The sequence below is a fragment of the Ischnura elegans genome, chromosome 8 (assembly GCF_921293095.1).
Source record: "Ischnura elegans chromosome 8, ioIscEleg1.1, whole genome shotgun sequence".
Classification (NCBI taxonomy): Eukaryota; Metazoa; Arthropoda; class Insecta; order Odonata; family Coenagrionidae; genus Ischnura; species Ischnura elegans.
In genome coordinates, this window is record NC_060253.1 from 23334191 (window position 1) to 23349239 (window position 15049).

Below are 15049 nucleotides of genomic sequence, written 5' to 3' on the forward strand. Positions count from 1 at the left end.
ATGTCAACTAAAACGCCAAGAGGAAGTTTCACTCGATAGCCAACGGAGTTCTTGTTTTTTAAACTTATATTTGCATTTTCTGCGTATTTTCGAAATAAATTAGATGATTTGAGGAGTTTTATTAATATATTATTAAAATTAAGTCAATTGAAATGAATTCCGAGAAAAAAAAGGTTTTAGTACGTAAATTCCGCTCTTTTGGAACGTAACCCCTAATTAGTATGGAAGTCAATGGTTCGACTTTCGTACAATTCGACTTTCGTACAAGTTTTCGGGAACGCATTGTGTACGAAAGTCGGGGACCGCCTGTAATATGCATAAAAAGAGAGTAATTTCGGGTATACGTAGCACAAGTTTGCAGTTTATCAAGAGCTTGTTAAGGTTATTTGATTAAGCAAAGCAGTGTTTGGAAGTTTCCCCGAGGAATGAATTTGCACTATATCAAAATTGCGCTCATCGAAAACGCACTAAGTGAGGCATGGGTGTATCAGTATTAATTCTTCCATGGTTCTCCACCATGTCAAGTTTTTTACAGCCGATTTTTCAATATTCAACTCGGACATCGTCGTAACTGCAGAAAAAGTGTCAAATTGCAATTTTCAATTGCCTTCAGATAAGTTGCCATGTGATTGGTCACCGCAGAGAAATTGGCCTTTGTTTTCATGGCAGCCAATCCATTTTCACAGGCTGCCAAGAAGCCACTTCATCACAGCAACCATTCACTTGGCACCTGACCACAAATTCAAGACAGAGAAGATCATTCGCCTTGACCGGGATTCAAACCCGGATCCCCCGATTTCCGGTTGAGTGCTTTAGCCAGTTAAGCTACCGAGGCGTCATTCTTCCCTGTGGATATTTTCGGACACTACCGGACAAGATGTAGTGTCCGAAAATATCCACAGGGAAGAATGACGCCTCGGTAGCTTAACTGGCTAAAGCACTCGACCGGAAATCGGGGGACCCGGGTTCGAATCCCGGTCAAGGCGAATGATTTTTTCTCTGTGGAACTTTCTCACGATTGTGCATTGCGGGTGACTCCCGTAAAAGTTATCACCGCGGCTAGTCCCGGTATACTTTAAACAGAGAAGATGATCAGAATCCAAAGCGTGACAATATCTGCCCTGGTGAGGATGGATTCAAATAAAAAGGCTGATTCCAAAAAAAAAGAAGATTTACCAACACCTAATCGACTTGGTCATGGCAGAGTTAGAAACACATTTAATTGGATGAAGAATAACAATCACCAATCATCTGCGAGGCAAAAAAACATCCGTTAGGTGAAATTTGCATATAGAACAAAGTGCAGAGCAATTGTTAAGTACAAACTGAGTGGACTGATAGTGGACTGATAAGTACATAAAAACTGTACTGGAGACATGGGAAAAAGTAATTTAGTGCACTTAATATTTTATTTACTTCAGTCGCTCACCACCTACAACTAAGGGGGAGTAATTGGTGTATTAATAGAGGTTTTATGTCACTGACTCAAACATGGAATAGGAGATAAAGCTTTAGTCTGGTTGAATGAGATGATGCCAAGACATTCAACTGGACAAACATAGGATGGAAGAAGCTTGAAAAAGATAGGGGACCAACCTCCCTCAGCAATATTTCATAGACTACAAACCCCTGCATTTCGAAGGATGCGCCATATTAAATGTCAGAGGAAAAACCCAATGCCCATGGAAATAAAGGTGAGAAATTATTAAAGATCTATCAGTTTTCTGAAACATACTGAAAATTTAAGCTAGGAAAAAGTCAAAACCAAAAATTATGGCATAAAAAAAGGAAATAACTTTTGGCAGAAAAGAATCATAAATTTAAACAATCAAAGTAACACAAATAAAATTATTAAACTGTACCAAAGAAAGGCAATAAATGTCCTTTAACTTATGCCAAAAAAGTCAGAATATGAATGTAAGAAACATACACAAATGAAGAATAATAGAAGACAATACAAGTGTTCTTCACAGATAATAGCTCTGAAAATTTTTGGGCTATGAAACAAGCGATTCCTCTAATTCTACTCAGATCCAGAACACTGCACTAAACAGTAGATTAAATCATCTCAATCATTATCTTCAAGTCTCTGCACTGAAGCTCTAGGCCAAAATGTAATGTGAACTTTGAATAGGCTCATCGTAGATAAATAAAATTAAGAGATCCTTCAATAATTTAACACAACAAGGGTATAATAAAGCAAGCTAAATTTCAGGTTTTTAATTTCAGAATTAAACAATACCAAAACTTTCAATTGGAGTCTACTCCAACTCAACTTTTGCTTTGTAACATTGTATTTGTTTATCATCATTCAGCTGCTCAAAAAGAAATATGTGTGAATAAGATACTCAAAGCAAGTTGAGAGGCTATGTTATTCTATGAAATCTAGAATGACACATTTTCATCAGTCCTTTGGGTTAAGTCTGTGTATTTATCAGCATACAATTTCCAATAGAGAGGTTTAGCTAATCCATATGTATTTAACTTAAGTTCATGAACTGGGGTTACCCCAGATAAAAACATCAATAATATCCTTAAATCATGATTTTATTGAGACTCAAGAAAATATAAACAAAAAAATGAAAAAGGGAGCAATGAAGACACCTATGGTAGAGTGACACTGTCTTCCTTACAATAACCAAGGCAATATCAAAGCAATCACCTTCAAGGGGAAATTATCAATAAAGTTAAGAGGATTCATGCATAAAAGTTTTCTACACGAGTTGAAACCCTATTCATCAAGCACTTTTTCTCAATTGTAGTAAATAAAGTGAAAGTATCTACTCAAGTTCAAGAGATCTAGCCATAGATTATCAAACACATCATTGGGCACTCTCCTAAATCTCCCCTATCTATCTATGCACCATCTCTCTGACCAAATGGCCTCAGAAACTCCCAACTCCTGTCATCGATTAGGCTTTCTTCCACTCTTGCTAGTTGTGTGATGATACCTCCCCTTCTACATCATTACTCCCTCCAATAGTGATTCAGGGTGGAAAAGTATGACAAGACAGTCATCATGTGAATGAAGATACAAGCAATCCACAAAAAACAACTGCTGTATAAACCTGAGCAAGAGATGCACCAGTGGAAGAGATGCACCCTCATTTTGAGCATTGACGCTTAAGTAAAAATATGTTTGCGGGATTTTTCTTTCTCCCATCGCAAGAAGTCCCTTAAGAAGAAACTCCCCTGACTCCCACTTGTTTTTGGTCTTTAGATGACTGACTCATAGAATGAAAGATCTCCTAATGACTCATGCTGAAAACCAAGGCCACTCAGTCCTCCCAGGAACTTGCATCCGTGGCAGGCAGATAAGAAATTCATGTAAGAGACGCACCTCCATTTTCTGATACAATTTCTGGGAAAAATCTTCTGGGTGTTTCTCTTACAAGAGATTATATGGTAATGTCTACTTAACAAAAAGCAATACACCTGAGTCTGCTAGGCTCAATCATTCAAATAGGTAAAGAAATCAATTTCTATGCAGTAAAAAGCATACAGGAGACTATTAATTTCTGCTTGGATTACATACTTTCCAAAATGAAAAATGTCTAATTTCAACCAGGGTCTACTTCACATAGCCTGAAAAATTTTATTTTAAAAAATCTCATCAAAGTGGGTTCCTCTACTTTAATGAATACATGTATCATATGGTGGATATGGATTTCACTCACCGTACTGATGAAGAACCCAAAGACAGCAGACCCTCCACCAAATACAATCGACAGGAGTGTGGTGATGATTGTAAAAATGAGTGAAACGTTCCCTTTCAGCAGTATCCATATTGAGTTTGTCAGTGATACAACTGTTTCTAAGTTGTCTTGAGCAAACTGAGACCATGCACTGAAGTTTGTTATCCCTGAAATGCAGTGAGGTTCCAATGTAACATCACAAAAATCCATCACACATGTAGTGAAAGAAAGTAAATGGGCATCTATATATAATGTAACAAATAGTTTATTATCTGTGATGGCTGATGAAATATCACACCAAAAAGCTGAGATTCTAAATGAAAAAAAAAGTTAAGGAGCAAAAAATTAAGACAAGGCACATTTGGGGAGATGCTTTCTTTTATATTACTGTGCTCAATATATTTTAAAGGCAATCCTCCATGAGACTTGTCCAATTTATTTTCAAAAATCAATATTCATTTAATTTTAACCAAGTGACCCCACAAGATGTGATGCTGGGACCATGTCCATGTGACTTCAGTTTAGATGAGTCTATGGTTCCATGGGAAGGTAGGAAGGAATTTGGTCAATACATGAAGGGAAAGCACCACAGGAATGGGATAATGATGTATGTATCTGCTGACAGAAGCAAAGGCTTTGGCACTCAAGTCCTCATATACCAAGGGTCTTCCAACTCAGAAGCATCTGAAGCAGGACATTCTGAGGAAGTGGTAAAAAAATTGACAGAACACAATTTTGATTGCGGTTACTCCATTTACATGGACAATCACTTTAATAGTAAAGCCACTTCCAGATTTCTCCTGAGTCGGAAGACTTCCGTGACGGGAACACTGTGACGAGACAGGATTACAATCCTTATGCATTGATTTCCCAGAAATTAAAGAAAGGTGAGGTGGTGGAGGCCTTCTCTGAGGATGGAAGCTGTATCCTAAGGCGGAATGATAAGAGGGAAGTGCTGATTACACTAGTCAACAGCTATTTTGCATCTGGGATGTGATACATCAATCTGTATGTAATTTGGTGTGTAGAATCCGAATATGCCTTTCAAAATGTTCTAGCACGTACCATTTTTGAGTTTTTTTTTATTTACCGTATTTAGTATTTCGCTTTTTTCTGGTCTTCTGTTTTAATGTTTAATTGTTTGCTGTTAATTGTTTTTATTTGCCGAGCAAAGCTGGAAGATCTAAAAATCGTCAGTAAATGGTTGGTTTGGTAATTCAGCGGAGTGAAAGAGATCCTCAGTGAGTGTTTCGTGTGAAAGATAGTGGAAATTTTTGTGTATAAAGCTTACACTAAGAAAAATGGCAACTGGTAAATCCCGTTGCTATGTAAACCACCCCGACAACTTTTGTTTTGTGTGTGGGAAATTCACTCCAAAAACCCAAAGAAAACCAATCACTGATTTGGTTAAGAAGGCGTATAAAACTTATTTTGATTGCCCTCTTGGCGATCAAGATAAAAATTTTGCACCTCATATTGCCTGCATAACCTGTACTACAACCTTAACCGGGTGGTTGAAAGGAAAACGCCGAGGCATGCAATTCGCTGCCCCGATGGTGTGGTGTGAGCCTAAAGACCATTATTCAGACTGTTACTTCTGTCTTACAAATATTTCGGGACATTCAAGCAAAACTAAACATAAAATAAAGTATCCAAATGTATCTTCAGTGCATTTGCCTGTGCCCCATGATGGGGTCTTGTTAGGGAGAGTGATGAAAAGGCAAACAAAAGAATCCGTCGTCGCATTTTTCAAAAAATAAAGACGATTAAAGGTGAAAATATCTTCTGAACTATTTTGGATCTTTTATTGGCATCATACCCATATATCATACAAAAGTGTATTGATTTCAAACTTTCTGAATGTCTTTTTTTGTTTTTCTTAATTGTGTCAATTTTCGCTATTACCATTTTTATTCTGCTGTGCATCTAGGAAAGGTGACATCCTAGAGATAAACTGATTTTACCAGTGTATTCAGCACCCCAAAATTAGGTAAATCCACCCATTTACAAACCAGATGCAAAAAAAAAGTTTAAATTTGTTAACTAGTGTTATCAGCCCTGAATCAAGTGCACGAACAATTGATACCACAAATAAGCAAGGTTGTATGTCAAAAAAGCCACAGGTGCTGCTTGAATACCAAAAATACATGAGTGACATCAATCATGGGGATCAAATGATGTCTCATTATCCAATTGAGAGGATATCCATGAAATGCTATAAATAAATTGGGCCTTCACCTGGCGTTTTCCACACCGTCTCCATGAGATTATCCCAGCTGTGCATCACAGCATCATCAGTGACTTGGGGGCCAGTGGCATTGGGCTCGATTTGTCCTCCTATTACCCATGCTTGGTACACCCTGTCCCATAATTCCAGCACTTGAGACTCGACACGGTCCCGAGCTTCAGTCTGCTCCTCGCCCAAAACACTGTTGATCTGAAGACAAAAGGGGAGAGAAAAGAGAAATCATTAGAGGCAAGTGTAAATAGCACTTTCAATTAAAGTTCAAAGCATATAGTGGCATCAATTTTTTTTCCTTATTGTCATCGTGTATCATCAGTAGATAACAAAGGGTGGATAACAAAACAAAATGGAACAAAATTAGGAAAACAAAATGTGGTGAAGTAAATATATTTAACAAAATACGTGATAGTTTAAATTATTACAGGATAGAAAAATAATAAACTAAGGAATAAGATATACAGTACGAGGGGCATATGAATAGTAAGCTCTCCAAAGCCTAGGTATCGTAGCATGCACCACTAGGCAAAATCTAACCACCCTGCCGTGTTTATTAGTCCTTTCCCTCGCCATCACATAAATATGTATAAACTCTTCTCGTGATACCGTGCAGGTAAGATTATGTAAGAGCGCCGACGTTTCGGGTACCGACTCACTACCCATTCTCACGGCTACTGACAGAATTCACCTCTGATGCATAGAGTCTTCTTTCAGAATTGGACTATCTCAAGAATACTGCCTAGTATAATAATACGAAATGGAAAGAGAGGGAAGCGTGTCTATTTACTGGCAACTGTCGCAAAGGTTGTTGAACTTGCCGATTTCCGCCTTTTATGAGTTTGCCAGTGGAAGAGCACGAAAATGGGCTGATGGTGGTGGTGTAGCTTGCCCACGCCGAGGTCTAGTTTGAGTCCTAGCCAGCTGGCAGCTGGCCAGTGGCTGACGTGCAATAAATGTTATGTGTCACCGGAGCATTTCAACGGCGCTCGGCACTGAATTTACGAATTTTGCCTTTGAAAGGGCAAATTTCCGGTTAAAATATCATGTAAGTCCAGTCATCCCGCCCAAGTTGCATTTATTCACATGCATCACATCAATATCACATTTATTGCATATGCGATTCACACGCATCATTAGGGATCATATATTTTGTCAGCCCTGGTGGCAGCAGGGTAAGTCCTCGCCTGGTAATCAAGGGGTCATGGGTTCAACCCCCGCCTGGGTGGGTTTTATACCACTCATGCCATGGGAGAGAGTAAAATTCTGTAGATCTGGTCCCTGGAAGACTAACACATAGGCTTTCTAGGATTCCAGGGAAAAAAAGGGCCAGGGACAGAATAGGTGCACGTCAGGTCATCCACTCATCCTCTAAACATTCCATTCATCAAAAATTAGCAGCCTTTCACTGCATGCTTCACAGAGCATTAGCCGTACCATTAGAGCCAACAGCTTTCATGTCAGAAATAATCACAATTAAAAAAATTGCAGTCGCCAATGGTTACTCTGAAAAATTAATCGACGATTTACTGGCAGGCAAAAGGAAAAAAATTTTAATCAAGGATTTTTACTCCTCAACCACAAATGACAAAGGATCGTGGCGACGCCTGAAGTATGTAGGACAACCCTCTATTAAAATAGGAAAGTTTCTCAAAGAAATGAACATTCATCCGGCTTACTACAATAACAGGAATCTAAAAAGCTTGCTTCCACCCATCAAAGACTCCATAAACCCAGCCCTCCATAGTGGGGTTTACCAACTAAAATGCAGTGATTGTGGCGCCAAATACGTGGGACAAACGGGGAGGAACCTAGCCATTAGAGGCGAAGAACACAGACGAGACTACATCAAGAAAACGGGGATGTCCCAGTTTGCCTCCCACCTCCTTGAAGAAGGACATCAGGCGGATTTCACCCCGGAGTTGCTGCACCGTGTGAAGAAAGGGTCACAAATGGACATCAGGGAGCAACTGGAAATTTTAAGAATAGTCAAAAAGAAAGAGCCCATCACTAATGACCACCTTTTCCCATTCCACTCCCCCCTCCTGGACATCCCAATTTTGCACCCGAAAAATAATCCCCATGACGCTAATCCACGCCGCCTTCCCTAAGTACGTTCCCTTTCCTCTCCCCCCCCCTCCTACGCGAAGTGCAACAATGTAGCGCTCTACAGACATCTCCTCTCCACCCCTTTCCCCTCCCCTCCCCTTCCACTCTTTACCCCCCCCTTTTTTGGTATATAACCCACAGCAACGCTAATTGTACTGCTAGTCCTATGAATATGATACAGTGTATCGAAACTAGTCAGGAAAATAAAGTTCCAAATTGTAGAAACAGCAAAGTTTTTCATTCACAAATCAGTAAGATGGATTTCTACAACGTGAAGGCCTCTACTATTCAGTGCATCATTTAAAAGTCTAAAAGCATGAAATACTTACTCCAGGAGTAATAATCTTTCGATTTGGGCAGTAAAAATAATAGGAAACCACCCTATTGCCAGATAATATACAGTATACTAATAGACTAGTAGATAGACTATGGATAGTTGTAGGGACAAAAAAGCCACCAGTGAAGAAAATCCTCCAAAGAACAACAATTCTCCACAAAAAGCTGGATATTCTACTACTCATGTTCTAAGGAAAGCTGACTTTTCCGTGATACCATATTAGTGGCATCTTGTTCCTAAACGAAGCCATCCTCAACATGAAGAACTTAATTCTCAATCTATTTATGATGAATGGGTATGTATGTACAGTCGGATCCGGATTTAACGTCTTCGCATTTAACGTTTTTCCGCATTTAGTGTTTATTTTTTTGGGTCCCGATTCATGCCCTATTATGACAATGTAAAAATTATCTGTATTAAGTGTTTCCGCCGTTTGCGTTTTTGTCCCATTTATGGTCGTAAAAAATTTTCCCACACAAGATTTTTTTGCCCGATTTAACGTTTTTTCATGACGTTTCATGCAAATGATTATCCAAATCTTCGAATTTCTGCTCATCAACAAGAACAGTCTCATGAAAGTTTACCAAGAGTCGATAGAAACTACTGGGGAACGCTTATTCTTCAACTGCTTTCTTCCGCAAACCACGCTGGGACCTTCAACTCGCAAGCTGGGTGATTTGTCTTCTCGTAATGTTTCGCTCCCCTTCTGATCCAAACACCAGGCACTTTTTGTATCAGATCCGATCTAATGGAGCAAAGTCATTCCTTAATATCCTCGAACTACCTTATCCTTCACTTCTTGAACTTGACTTCGATGATACGTGACTACAGATGACACGAGTTATCCTCCGAGGGCCGCTACAATAATGGTTTTCTCGTAATGTTTTCAATGGATGGCTTATGCCCCTTTCAACTCTACTCCCTACGGGCAGTCTATTGTTAGCCCAATATTTTTCCAGTCGGCTACTTTCTCTTTTCAAAAGAGGAGGCCCAATATCATTTGCGCTGTTCACTAGAAGATTCTTTGTACAATCCATTCCAAGGTCAATTTCCACCGAGGAACAGCGATAGAACCGAGGAAGTGTTTCCCCTATCATGATCGTGAGTGAGAGCATTCTTTCCCTACGGAACAACATTATTTTACATCGTAATTTAGATATCCCGGAGCCCATTTACCAACATGGGGCTGGTTGATATCGCTGTCAATTCAAAGATATTTATCTGGTGCTAATTTATGTCAAAAGATAATGGCAATCAGAGTTTTGATGAATTATCACGGTGCGCACAGGAGGCTCATAAATCGCTCGTTTCGCCGAGACAACAGAAAACGTTAAATTGGCAAAATTCCAGAAAACCTCCCTTTTCCAAGATATTCGACAGTTTAGAATTCGGGATTAGCGATCTTCTGCTGTCCAGTTATTTCACTCATCTTTATTGATGCAATGACGATTTTTCAAGTACCTACTAACACCGTTTTTATTATATTAGAAATGCTATAGTCACCTACATGTCACTTTTACAGAAAAAATTTTAAAATTTCTTCGAGGCCACTGAAGTACAGTAAACTCTTGATTTTACGAAGTCAGTGGGACCGGAAAATTGGCACTTCGTAAAATCGAGTTTCGTAATTTCAAACCTTTTTCATAAGTCACGAAAAAATGTTCGCTTTTGTTTCTTCCGCCCTTTTTTGCCTTTAGTGGTCTTATTTAAATGTTTTCGGTGGTTATTCTCGGTATTATTCATAGAAAAGGCTTTTTGTTATCGATTTATGCTGTGAAAGATCGTTAAATAATTATACCACCATATAATTCCCATTTCTCGTTCATACTTCAACATCAACGATCGCTTAAGAAATTCCCGACCAGTTTAGAAAACGTAATCAAATTATAAGAATTTAATGGTATAAATTTGTGGTTAGGAGCGAATAACAACTATTAAGTTCGCGTAAGATATATATTTGTTTCCAGCACCCACGGAATTTTAGCGGCAGCCGGCCTAACCGCCATTTATGTCGCCCTCTATCGCTCAGTGACGAGAAAAAAAAAGAAAAATGAGGGCCTCCACCCATTTCCAAAATAACCTTCCTTCGTAAGTTAATATTTCGAGTTACTCCGTATTTTCAGTTGAATGTGCTATCTTTTCCATTAGTTATTTTCATTGAGATTAAGTTACGATTATAAATTACGTAGGATATGATTATCTTCTGGCGAATATTTGAAGTAAATTCTGTTTGAGTTCTCCGTCCGGATACTGTGCTCCGTCATCTTAGCAGACATTGCTACGAAAGACTTTATTCTTCATCAGGACCATATTCTTCATACCGGGTGTGAAGTGCTATGTTCATACAGTATTTCTCTCATCTTTTATGCCGACAGGAGCAAAGTTCCAACCAGAAAACGACAGGAGAAACATCTTCCATTATCGGAGAAATAAAGAGAGAAACGTTATTATCCACATTGATTGTTTTCCTACAAGAGATGTTTCATCATTTCTCAACGTGTGTGAAGTATTGTTTCACTTGCGTGAATTCCAAAAAATGACACGCAAAAACCTGTACATTCACCTCATTTAGTTTTCGTGTCCCTTTCTCCGCCGTATTGAAAGTTATGCAAAGAATCATTGACGTAGAGAAAAGATTTTCTTAGCTTTAGCACTAAAAAATAGTCTCGCCATAATCGTAAATAAATATAGTGAGGAAAGAGCAAAGAAAATAATTTCAATTGAAACGTCAGCAGAGAAGAAGAGAGACAATTATAAGCGCGGCACCATTTCCCCGACAGTGGAAGATACTTCTTCAGCCTCTCTCCGGTTAATAACTTACCCCCGTTGCAGGTAAAGATGAACCATGCCCTTCTCCACAATCGGGGAACGTTCCCAGTGGGTGGGGTGAATAAGAGTGGGATGGGGATTGCCTGAGGAAAGAAGCGGTCAGCATATGGTGGGGTGAAGGGGGCAGGAGAAAGAAGGGTGGGGAAAGGGCCTTCAGCTCTGCCTCATTCTATGTTTGGGGGCGAATTTTTCTACGACGCACTCAAGCTCCGTAACCTTAGGGGGGGAGAGAATGGGAAATGCTGGGGAAGGAGGGGTTTGGGATGCGTAAAGTGGATGTCAGCAAGATCAGCAGAAGGCCGCAGCAGGGAGTAAACAAAGACTTCATAAAGAAAGATCTCTCGGCATGGGAAAACGGGGAGACGCGCGAGAAGAAAGTTCATGGTTAGAGTTAGAAGTGCGTCTTCATTACGAGTAGCCTGAAAAATAAGTTTGTGGTTAATAGACCCCAATACTTAAGATATTGAAGTTGTTTACTCAGGAAGGCTATTGTATACACGAAAAGATACTACTAAAAAAATCTGTTATTTTTTTCTTTTTGCCCTTCTCCATCGCCGCTTCCACCATGGTTTCTCACTTGCATAAATGGGAATGAAATTGGGGACCTAACTCGTTAGCCAGATCAAAATATCTTAATGTTTGAAGGGCAGCGTGTACTTATTTTTTATTTGGTAAAATTACTTCCTCACTTTCATCTTCGTCGTCACTGCTATTCTGACTAGTCCCGGCCGCTGCTTCTTCCGACGTATGTACCGGCGTCCCATTGTCGCAAGTCCGAAGATCATCGTCAAGGGCACTGTAATCGTTTGATGTTGCGCGCTGTGCTCTTCCTGCTTTTTCCAAGAATTTTTAAAAATCATCTTTTAAGCCTCTAATCTCATCCGCGATTTTATCCGCTGCAGCTTCCTTAAGGTATAACGTAACGAATCAACTATAGCCGTGATATTATAGCAGTAGAATTACTAGTATGCTAGTTGTATCAATTACCAACCTCGAGAACATCCTCATGATGCGCTATCAAAGGGAATCCGGCCGATTTCCAGCAATTTGCGATTGTAGTGGAGGAAATCAAGTACGTCTTTGAACCGTGTTCCTGTAATGAAAAATGACAATTTTATTAACTTGGCCATTTTAGCAAAGTTGACAAAATCGTTATTTCTCATCGCAGAAACACGGTTCAGAGACGTACTTGAATGCCTGATTGGCAGGAGTGCGATGCAAACAATTATTTTTGATGATGGCATTGATCGATAGATTTTCAAAATGCAGTCAGAGCGGTCACTTTTGGGGAGAAAGGCTCGGAGGGTCGTAGAGAGGGGCCAGCGAGGGTGAGCTCGTCGAGGAAAGGGTCCCGGATTAGGGACCCTTCAAAGTGCTTCGGCGAAAAGTAGTCAAGTAGTCTTCAAAGTACCTTCCCAGCAGGCTGCCTTGCGAACGTACCAGGTACGTTCACAACAGTGCAAAGGGTTAAGTAGGATTGTACGAAATACCCCGCTTGATCTTCCTGACATGTTAAACTACGAAGTATTGTCGATGCGATGTTTACGAATAGGCACGTAAATAGGGGCATTATGTCAGTCGCGATATTTTACTTAACTCCTACTTCCCCTAATTTCCCACCGTAAGGTTTTAGGCGAACCCTTTCTCTCCAAAGTTGCACTATCATTTACGATTTCACACTTTTGATGAACCACAGTTGGAAGCGCTGATTTTTTTAGCTACATACGCCGGCATAACTAGTTTTGTTGACAAATATTTCGCCGTAGTTCGTATAAACGAATGCCTTTCGCTCCTGGGGACCGATCCGGCGTTCGTAAATTCAAAACATTTCGTAAAATCGAAACTTCGTATAATCGAATAGCACCATGTATTTACCATAGGCTTTTCGCCGGGACCGCACTATCACTTCGTAAAATCCTGCTTCGTATAATCGAGAGTTTACTGTATGCGTAAAATGGAATCACTAATGTCCATAATAATATTCCGTGTGGGAATGCTTTTAAGTTGATGCATATTATAATTTTCTTAAAATATTTCATGAAAACAATTGTCATCCTTTCATTACTTATTTTTACTACCCATTTTTTTAGCCGACTCCTGAAAAGTATTATCCAACCTTCATTGGGCAGAGAACACTTAATCAATGAATTTTTTGCTGCATGCAGCACCTTTTAGTTACTTAAAATAATATTTTTTATTCATACAAAGCCATTCCAATCATTACAGACCCTAAAACCTGAAAAAATGGTAGGTCCTCATTTAGTGTTTTAAATTTTGTCCCCCCTGAAAAACGTTAAATCAGGATTCTACTGTATTTAGGCTAAAAGACGACTCACCAATGACACAAGACCTTCCCTGCCATACAAATAGGCACTGTTTAGGGTCGTGTCCACCATGGACTGCATGCCCTCAGGTAGATATGCAGACAGCTCTGGGTTGTTCACAATGGTTGAATTTATCACATTACCAAATACATGCAGCATGTGAAAGGTCTCCCCATAGCTCTGGAAAACAAATTGATATTCATGAGAGCTTCTAACTTAACATACACATCCAAATACATTTAGAAAAATTCATTCCTCATTGGTATGCGAAAATATGTAAATTTTTCCTTTCCATGAATACTATGAATGATTAAGTGCAACACCCAAAGAAAATCTGAATTTCAATTGAGTCACTGCGACACCTAGACATAGTGGTAAAACAAACAAAATGGAAAGAAGGGAAGAAAAGAGATTTAGGGTAATATGTATGAAAAAATGTTTTCTTTTGTTTCCATGGCTCTATTTGTCTTAAGTGGTCTTTTTTTAACGTTTTCTGAGGTTATTTATGCTAGACCTCTAAGAAAATGCTTTTTGTTATTGATTTTATGCTGTGAAAGATTGTTATATAATAATTATGCCACCCTAAAATTCCCATTTTTTATAGTTAAATATCAACAATCTTACCGTTAGATAAATTCCCGTTTATTTTAGAAAACGTAATCAAATATCGAATTGAAAATTTTTGAATATGAATAGAATATTATAAATTTGTGGTCAGTAGCAAATAGCAACTATTATCTATGCATAAGATTTGTTTCCAATACCGACAGAATTTTCACGGCAGCCACCCTAACTGCCATTTATGTCACCCTCAGTGACAAGAAAAACAAGGGTCTTAGCCCGTTTCCAAAATAGCCTTGGTAGGTAATCATTTGTAGTTCCTTCTGTATTGTGAGGTAAATGTATAATTTTTTAAGTATTTATTTTTCTTATGATTCAGTTACTATTATAGATTGCGAAGGATATTATTTTCTACAGAGTTATTGGTGTTGAATGTGAGGTGCCATGTTTATGTAGAATGTCTCTCTTATTTTACATCGAAGAGAGCAATGTTTCTACCAGGAAAAGGTTTCAGAAGCATCATCCAGTAATGGGGAAATAAAGAGATAATAATTATTATCCACATTCATTTTTTTTTCTATAACACACGTTTTATTACGTCTCAAGAAATTTAGGTGAAATGTTGGTTCACTTGCGTGAATTCCCAGAAATGATACCCCAAAAAGTGTACCTTATTCTCCTTTAATCACTAAAAATTAGTCGTACCATAATCGTAACCGAGCGCTCGTTGTATCCAAAGGTGTTGAATAAACTGACAGAGGTCCCATAATCATTCGTATTTACAGTTATTCTTTTGTTTCCACAGTATTTAACGAAGTAAAACAGCATGAGAGTCATTATCAGGCACAATCTAGTTGAGTATCAACATATTTAAAGAAAGAAACGGGGGATTTTCAATTTTATAAAATATTAATTACACAGTTTCCGTGATTTTATTCCTGTTCTTGTATTTTTT

At 38.8% G+C, this 15049-nt stretch overlaps 1 protein-coding gene across 3 annotated transcripts in view; it reads right to left on the reverse strand.

Moving 5' to 3' along the window:
• The window catches only part of LOC124164071 (transmembrane protein 245), a 74371-nt gene that overhangs the window by 28815 nt on the left and 30507 nt on the right, over positions 1-15049 (reverse strand). For 2 of the 3 annotated variants that reach the window (XM_046541241.1, XM_046541240.1), the window contains exons 10-13: positions 13546-13713; positions 5934-6132; positions 3678-3862; positions 1597-1629 (exon numbers count right to left, since the gene is read on the reverse strand). In XM_046541241.1, the coding sequence (XP_046397197.1) occupies positions 1597-1629; positions 3678-3862; positions 5934-6132; positions 13546-13713 (585 nt within the window). The remainder of the gene's footprint in view (positions 1-1596; positions 1630-3677; positions 3863-5933; positions 6133-13545; positions 13714-15049) is intronic. The other variant, XM_046541242.1, reaches the window with a different exon arrangement.